A 9,421-nucleotide genomic window follows, 5' to 3' on the forward strand; every position below is an offset into this window, starting at 1 on the left:
AAAAAAAAAAAAAAAAAAAAATATATATATATATCTTACAAATATCTTACATCAGTTCCCAAAAGCTATGTTTTATAACTAGCTGTGTGAGGTCAGAGCTTACTCACAATTGTTGTGTATTTTTTATGCTTGCATTTTCCACTTTTATGACAGAAACAATATTGGAGGCTCTAAACACTTTTCTTGCATACTTATTAATTAGTAAATCGATTAATATGTCTCTATTACAAATTCATGTGAATGGAACAAAATATTGACTAAACATTCTGAAATATACACTAGTATTAATTAAGAATTTGCATGAACCGTCAAAATCAGAGACATCTCTCAGTAAATGTTTTTGACTAGTACTAATTTGAATCGTCGTAAATTGTAGTTTTGTCCACTCGTTTCGTTTTCATTCAATTATGTTAATGACTTTTATGTCTTCTTCTTTTGGGTAAAAAGGCCTCTTCTGCTAAATTTTTTATAAGGTTCAAATATAGACGAGTAAATAATCATTTTTCACGAAACTTTAGTTAAAAAAGAAGAGAAACTGTATATTCCTTTATACAAGATACACGTCCATTGTAGTGCAATTTTCAACATAAAAACCTGAGATTTACAGATCATGTGGGGAAACGTTAACGATTAAAAAAAAGAGAGTCTAAACATAAATCCTTTTAAAACCTGTAAAACTAAGAAGATTCAGTTGAAATATACTCCCCATATAGAGAAAAAATGATAAAGCAACTATTTTTTTTTTTTTAATTATTATTATGTCTTGTCTTTAAAGTTGAAAGTGAAAGGGTTTTATTTGTGTGGCTTACATTTTCATACGTTGTGAGTTAAGAAGCATGCGTTCACGAATTCAATCCACGATAACGTGTTTTCCTTCGTTTTTCGTTTACTTCTCTTATGCCGCCGAAGAGTAACATTTCATTTTTTTTTGGTTAATTGTAACATTTCATTTTTGAATTGCAAGAAGTTCTTAATTAACGAGAAGACAAGACAAATGTTTTATTTTATTTATTAGTATATTCTTCTTGTATCAGCATTGTAAAAATTAAAAAAAATTCTTGAAAAAACATTTGATTATCTTAGAAACTTTAATTAGTATCTATTTTCGATAATTTCCAACAATCTAATTTCATCATCATGTTATGAATAGAGCACGTACTTGTGATACGTGTTTTGAAATAACCGGATGCCTAGAAAATTATTTGGTAGTTTAGATTCCTTCAAGATCACACTACAACGTATTCAAATAGACGCAACACAAATTTGAATGAATAACTTTAAAAAGCATAACAGTAATTTAACGAGTTCGAACAAATATATCACAGATTAATCCTTAAAATTGAAACTTTGAATAGCTCCTTCTTCATCAGCTGTGCGTGCATGACCATTGACCAGTGACCACTACGATTGCTTCCGACATCGTCAATCCCTGTTGTTGCTTCTATCAGTTTATTTCACGTGCAAGAGACCAATACGCCATATCGAAGTACGTGATCTAAAGCTTCCTCCGCTACCAAGTAAACAAAAAGTAGACGTTTCTATAAAACTAAAAACTTGCCCGTCACTCACCGATTACATTGTTTCCGTACGTCTAACCCATGAACTGTTCATTCTTCTTCTTCAGTATCCCTGTTCCATTCTCACTTTATTCACTTAAACCTGGTTGCTTCCTCTTGAAGAAAACCTACGCTGTTCTGTTCTTTTCAGAGTTTTCTAGCAAATTTCTTAAAGATATCTTGTTCCACACGTTAATGCGTTTGCCTGTTTGGATGGATAAAAACGAGCTATATACATTATCATGTTTTTCCTTATTTTATAACGAGAAACATATATTTATTTGAACATAAACTTGACAAGATCACATTTCACATATACCTAACCAAAACATACTGTACTAAACTAGCTAGGCTCTAGCTCTCTGCTTTTAGCACAAGATATAATAACACTCTAACTCTTTCAAATAACTTCAACAGACCTAAAAGGAGGAATACTCTGTTCATCACAGAAGAAATCAAAAGGATCAACACTTGTCTTAACTCTCACCAACCTTTCAAAATTATTCTTGAAATACTTCACTCCCCAACTCTTCCCTTCCTCATACTTACTCCTCTTACCTCCAACGTACATCCCCAAATCAAGATCCCTCAGGTTTATATAAGCTCCTCTCGGAGACCCCGCAACAAACTCACTCATATCATCATAAACTCTCTCCACCCATCTCATATACTTCTTTTTCTCATCTCCTCTCCAGTAATTCAAGTACTGAATCTCATAGATATTACCCTTTCGATGCGGAAACGGTGTTTCATAATCTGCAATCTCACTCATCCGACCACCAAATGGAGTGAAGATTAGCTGAGCTAGCTCTGCTTCCGGTTCTTGCAACCGTCTCCAAAGCTTCGAAACCGCGGTTTCAGGCATTGGTTCTTGAACAAAATCAGATTTAGCCTTGAAAGCTAGTGACCCTCGTGTCCGTTTACTAAGAACATCGATAGGTTCTTCACCTAACTCAGCAAACCAAACCACAGACTCAATCCAACTCATCTCTTTACAATCATCTTCCTCCAAACCCAACTCAGGAAACTCCCGGTTTACCAATCGCAACAGACTCTTAACCGGACCAAGATACAGACCCGGAAACGAAGCTCGAACCATGTTCTTGTATCTCTGCAACATAACTCGTATGAATAAATCACTAGAGACTTTATCAGACACGTATTGCCAACGATGAATGATCTTTAAAGCACTCTGTTCTGAGAATTTCGTGACGTTGAAGACAGTTACTGTTGATGGTACATCGACTAAACCTATCTTCCATGAAAGGACAACGCAAAAGCTTGATCCACCACCTCCACGAATCGCCCAGAAGAAGTCTTCACCCATCTCTCGCCTTTCAAGAATCCTCCCTCGTGCGTCGACCACACGTGCGTCTATCACGTGATCGGCTGCTAAACCGTGTTTTCTCAGTAGAGTACCGTATCCTCCGCCGCTGAAGTGTCCTCCAACGCCGAAAATGGGACAAACTCCGGCGGGGAACGCTAAAGTTTGGTTCTTTTTATCGATTTCGTAGTATAATTCACCGATCGTGGCTCCGGTTTGGACCCAAACCGACCGGTTATCGATGTCGATTGTGATAGACCGGAGGTTTCTTAAATCGAGGATTACGAATGGTTTGTGTGTAAGGTAAGAGAGGCCTTCGTAATCGTGTCCTCCGCTTCTTGTTCTGATGTGGATATCGAACCTGCGTGCGCATTTAACCGCAGATTGAACATCGGAAGATTGAACCGGAGTTAGGATTAAAACCGGTTTAGGTGTATGAGGAGCAGAGAATCTTGGGTTCTGTATTGATGAAGCTAAGACTGAGGAGAAAGAAGTGTCGTTTGGTCTGTGTATGACTTTGGAGACGATGTTGGAGTCGTTTAACCGGAGAGAGAGACATTGGAGAAAACCGGATTGATTAGACCGGTTAGCTGAAACATGATGAGATATTGATAGAAGTATGAAGATCAGTATAGAACTAAAGAAGCTTTGGAGTTTCATATTTTTTCTGTAACAATGGAGTTTGCTTTCTAGGTAGAAGTGTGTTTTTAATTTAGACAGAAGCTAGCAGACAAATATTTACTAATTTAAAATAAGTTTTTGGTGGAGAAATTGAAAGGTGAAAACATTTGTTGTTGATTTGGTACAGTAGGCTTAGCATGATATATGAAAAGTTGTGGATAGATAGAATCACACGTCTTGATCCAAATAATAATAGATGGATGTGATTAGAGCTGTCAAAATGGGCTGTCGAGGTCCATTTTAATCCGTCCAACATTGTCCAATTTGATTTTGGACAAATAGCTGTCCGTCATTAACGTCCGGTCCATTAACGACTATGCCCACTTATGCCCATATTTTTATGGGTTGTTTATGGGTATCCATTGGACAACATATAACAAATTTTATAAGATGAGAAAAAAATGGTGTAATTAGCTTAGAACTAGTGTTCAAGAAAGTGGTCTAGGCGGCCGCCTAGGCGCCGTCTAGGCGCTAGACGCTCAGCAGACGCCTAGATGACCGTCTAACCCACTTAAAATTACATACATTTTATTTTAATATTTATTTTTGATTTTTAAATTACATATAATTAAATTATTATGTTTTATATCTATATACGTAATTATAAACATTTATATGTTGTTAATATAACTTAAATAAATGTATTTTTCTTACCGTTGTTTATAATTTATAATTTTTTTATTTTTATAACATATATTTTAATATAATTATATAAATATATATATAATGTTTTATGTTGGAAACGCCTAAACCACCTAAAAACCGTCTAGGCTCCGACTAAGCGTTCTAGGCGCTAGGCGTTGGGTCACCGCCCAAATACCGCCTAGCGCTTTCTTGAACACTGCTTAGAACATAAAACATAAGTGATCCTTTTGTGCTGCCAATCACATAAAACATAAAAGATCCAAACACAATGATCAACATCCAAAAGCAATAAAGCAAACATGAACATCTAGAATATTTTAAACACAATGACACACATATTTCAAACTCCTTCTCCTTCTCTTTCCCCTTCTTTGCCTTCTTCGAATGGATCAACAATCTCTTCAAAACCTTTAAGCCAATTTCTTGCGCAGATTAAAGCTTGGACATTAGAAGGAAGGAGTGAACTCTGATACTTGCTTAACACCCGACTTCCAATGCTAAACGAAGATTCTAAAGCTACAGTCGTAATAGGGATGCTAAGGATGTCACAAGCCATAGAAGACAGTTCTTGAAAACGGTTTGCATTATCCTTCCAATATTTCAAAACATCCAAGCTCTTAAATGTCATCATGTCCAAAACCGGTTCATCTAAGTACTTGTCTAATGCTGACTTGCCATTAGCACCAACTGTTTGGGAGATGAAAGCATAAAAGTCCTGAAACAGTTCAAACACAAATATGCAGCAGCTCAAAACACTTAAGTAGCAGAAACAAAACACTTAAGTAGCAGAAACAAAATCGATACAAAAACAAAGTAGTTTAAACAAAACACTTACACCATATCCAGGAAGAATGTTTTGCTCCATATTGTTTGACTTTGAACTTCCTACTGCTGTTTTTGTTGGATTCTTCTTGTAAACATCAAAAAACTTCTTCAGCTTCTTACGCAAGTGATCCACCCTTGCTTTACTAGTTGACGCATCAAGGGTATTGAAGCAATACTCTATATAGGTAAACTTCAATCTAGGATCAAAGACCGCAGCTAGAGCAAGTATGTCACTATAATCCTCCCAATACTTGTCAAATTTCTCCTTCATACCTTTCACCATCTCACAAATCACATCATCATAAGAGTACTCTTGAGCTTTCAGCCAAGTTTCAATTTTCCATACCTAAACCAAGGACAAATCAAAGTTAATATGTCGAATACCTAAATCAAAGTCAAATCACATCGTTATTATGTCAATCATACCTGATTGAAATACAAATTGGCAGTTGGATAAGATGAACCAGAGATCAAATTCGTCATCTCTGCAAATGGGGTCAACAGCTCATAGATCAACTCTGCTCTTGTCCACTCAATATCAGAAGGGAAAGATTGATAACTTGTATCAATCTCTGCAAGATGCCGAAGGGCTTCCTTATAGATGATTGCTCTTGAGAGCATAAGGTGAGTTGAGTTCCACCTAGTTGAAACATCTGAAAGTAGTTCACCCTTAGCTTCAATTCCCATTGTTTCCACACATGTTTGAAAGGATTGTTTTCTAGTCTCATTCACCCTCACAAACTTAACACTATTTCTGATTTTCTCTAGAGCACCATCAATCACATCCAATCCGTTTTGCACAATCAGATTCAAGATGTGTGCAACACATCTCACATGAAAGAACTCTCCACCACACACCAAATTTTTCCTAAGCTGCCTCTTGAGAATTCCTTGCATGTTGTCATTTGAGGAAGCATTATCAACCGTAATTGTGAACACTCTCTTTTTTATTCCCCAATCTTTTAGCAATGCCAACACCTTTGTAGCTATTCCAGCACCCGTATGTGGAAGAGGAAATGCACAAAATGACAAAAAATTTGTCTTCAAATTCCATCCACTATCAATATAATGTGCAGTCAAACACATGTATCCCTCTATTGTGATTGCCCTCCACAAATCTGCTGTTAAACAAAACCTACCCGGAACTTCACCCAACATCTTTCTAAGCTTCAGTTTCTCTTTCTCGTAGATCTTTAAGCAATCAGCAGCCGCAATATTTCTTGACCAAAACTCGATGTTGGAATTTGCATACTGAAAAGCCTCTCTAATTCTTCTGTACTCAACGAAAGAGTAAGGCAAATCATGTTCTATGATTGCCAATCCTATCATCTCCCTAAACACCATCATATCTAACTTTCTATTTCCACATGAAGGAGTGTTTCCTGGAGTCTTTGAGCATGATTTCATGTGAGGCAAGAGAGTATTGGTGCCACTTCTACGAAGATCAAGGCAATAAGTATGCTCACAACGGGTGCATCTAAGATTATTCCTACCATCATCCAACTTATCTCCAACAATTTCAAAATTTTTCCAACACCTTGACCTTTTACGTTTACCTGTAGACTTGCCTGTCCTCTTATCAGTCGTACTAGCTACTGAATCTGCTTCTACACATTCCTCTCCTACGTTCTTCTTCATCCGGATTCATATCATGCTCAAGCATATAATCATTTCCACTCATATAATCATCTTCAAGGTTTAGTGTATCACCCATCTGAAATAACCAAAACCAAAGACCAATTAGAGAAAAAGAATCAAACTAACAACATGAAAAAGGTTTAAAAAGCAAGTGTTATCTATGTCAAGAGCACAAACAATAATCTATAAGGAAGCTATTCTACAATTCAACAAATCGAAAGAGAAGAAACATAAATCTCAAATGGGTCTCTCCCAAAATCGAAAGAGAAGCAAACCCAGTTTCAATCTAAGTAAAGCAAACCCAGTTTCAATCGAATTCAAACAAACCCAGTTTCAATCGAATTCAATCGATACATAGGAGAAAACAATCTTACCGATAGTGCTTTGAGGAGAAGAACTGAAGAAGAGCTTTGAGGAGAAGAACTAAAGAAGAGCTTTGAGGAGAAGAACTAAAGAAGAGCTTTGAGGAGAAGAAATGAAGATTTCAAAGAGAAGAACTGAAGAAATCGAAGAGAAGAACTGAAGAAATCGATTTATGTTTAGGAGAAGAAGAGCTTCGAAGAAAATAAGAAATCGATTTGTGTTTTCCCCAAATCGATTTTAACCTAGAATTTTCAGACCAATGGGCTGTCCAATGTCCACGCTGTCCGTCCAGTTTTGTCCGTGGGCAAAAGCGGACCAAGCCCATTTAAGCCCGTTCAAAATATGGGCTTGTCCATGATCCGTCCATAATGAATTGGACATGGGCAGACCATGGACAGCCCGCCCATTTTGACAGCTTTAGATGTGATGATTGAATGGCATTTGTCATGCTGATGCACCGGTCGTAAAAGAGCTGAATCATTGAGTTGGGTACTATTTTGGATTGATGCGAGGAAAAAAAGTAGAAGAAAAAGTGAGGTAAATTAATAGATAAAAAGGAATTTATTCATGAGTTTATTATGAACAGTTAAAAAACTTATACAAAATGCCACGTTTTTATTTCATTTTCCCCAATACCACAACTGTAGTATTAAATGACTAAACTATCCTTTTTTTTTTTTTTCTCACGTGTGTTTTGAGGGATCCTAATTATTTTTTCTAACTTCTTCTTCTTTTATTTCTCTCTCCTCCTTCTCACTATTGTACTTTCGAGACATTTAATCTCAACCTCTTACAACAATACAAAGAAGATAAAGAAAAAAAAACAACTTTAAATACTCTCCACTATTTCGTAGATGGTTAACAATATTTTGAACTGTGATAAAAAACATCTTACAAGAACTCAATCTAAAGAAGAATAGCAGTTGTGGACAAGTAGTTCAAGAATAATAGTTGTAAATTAGTTGTTCACAAATAATAATTGTGGACAAGTTTGCCATGAATAGTTATTGTAGACAAATTGTTCATAACAACTTGTCCACGATAAATTTATCGTGGAAAAGTTGTGAATTTGTTGTCCAGAAGAAGTAGTTGTGAACAAGTTTTCTGCGAGCAGTAGTTGTAAAGAACTTGTCTACGCTGTATAATTTGTGTGAATGGGTTGGAGACAAGTTGATGCAGCGCATCACTTGGTGTTTGCGAGTTGTGGAACACATGAGTCGGTGTTGTGTTCCGTGTTCCACAAGTCTCGTTATTATTTGTTATTAGTTTTGATTTTTCTCTTATTTAGGATAAGTCTCATTATTCTTTTCATTCTAGATTCGGGATTTGCTCGTATCTTTTAGTTCTGGCCTTATAAATAGAGTCTCAAGTCTTTGTATCAATATCATTGATTTGAAGTGAATAAGATAACCAAAAAAAGAGGCAATTTAAATAGCCCAAAAGAGCTTGTCTAAGCCCTGGGAGGAGGACTCCCACATTGGTTCCCCCTTCGTCTCCACCTCTTCGTCTCCACCTCTTCGTCACCTCCACCCTTGTTACGCCCACATCTCGATTTCGATCCACCGTTCATACATACTCTGTTTTCACCACCTTAAAACAGAGCCGCTCCTATCCGTTTACAAAGCTTCCGCCTCTACATTACAAGTTTTTCACGGGTAGCTGTTCAATACGATTAGTTTTACATCAACTGTATATGAGTAATAGTGATAGACAAGTTTCTTATTAATTGTAGACAAGTTTATGGGCTAGTAGACAACAATATATAGTTGTAAACAAGTTGTCTACGAGCTCTTACAAAAAAAAAACAAGTTGTGTACGAGTAATGTTGTATGAATTTTAATCGAGTAAAATAAATAAAATTAAAAATATTCTTTTACAAAATAACAAGAAATTAAGTGAAATATTTTGGACACAAGAAAAAAAAATCTAACATAAAGTAAACGTGTGAGGAAAGAGAAAGATAGAAGGCTATTTTGGTCATAATTATATATGTATCTCAAAAGGTATGGCATTTTAGAAAAGACTTTTGCATTGTGGCATTTAGAAAAAGTTTTTTCCAAAATGTGGCATTTTGAACAAAATTTCCTTATTCATATCAATTTAATATATTGCATTTTCGTTCATATTGTAAAGGTTGAGATAGAAAACATAGACTTGCTAAATGCAAAATAAGATAATTGTATAACTACGATTTTGTTAAATTTAAGCTGGAGTTAAGAATAAAATAATGATGAAAATCCAATTTAAATATATTGGTACATATATATATATATATACTAGATTAGGCCCGCGTATTAACATGTATATAAGAAAAATATATGAAATTTTAAGTTGTATTTAAAATATTAATTTAATTTCATTTGATTTTCTTTTAAAAACCGGATTTAGA

At 35.5% G+C, this 9,421-nt stretch overlaps 1 protein-coding gene across 1 annotated transcript; it reads right to left on the reverse strand.

Moving 5' to 3' along the window:
* Window positions 1,572–3,678, reverse strand: LOC104722981 (tetrahydrocannabinolic acid synthase-like). Its single transcript, XM_019232687.1, has one exon. It carries the CDS (start codon window positions 3,538–3,540, stop codon window positions 1,957–1,959), a length of 1,584 nt encoding a protein of 527 aa, XP_019088232.1. The 5' UTR covers window positions 3,541–3,678; the 3' UTR covers window positions 1,572–1,956.

This window comes from Camelina sativa, chromosome 11 (genome assembly GCF_000633955.1).
Source record: "Camelina sativa cultivar DH55 chromosome 11, Cs, whole genome shotgun sequence".
NCBI lineage: Eukaryota > Viridiplantae > Streptophyta > Magnoliopsida > Brassicales > Brassicaceae > Camelina > Camelina sativa.

Bases quoted from the DNA above. Each gene is read 5' to 3' on its own strand.
- LOC104722981 (XM_019232687.1), bottom strand. From the start codon at position 3,540: ATGAAACTCCAAAGCTTCTTTAGTTCTATACTGATCTTCATACTTCTA.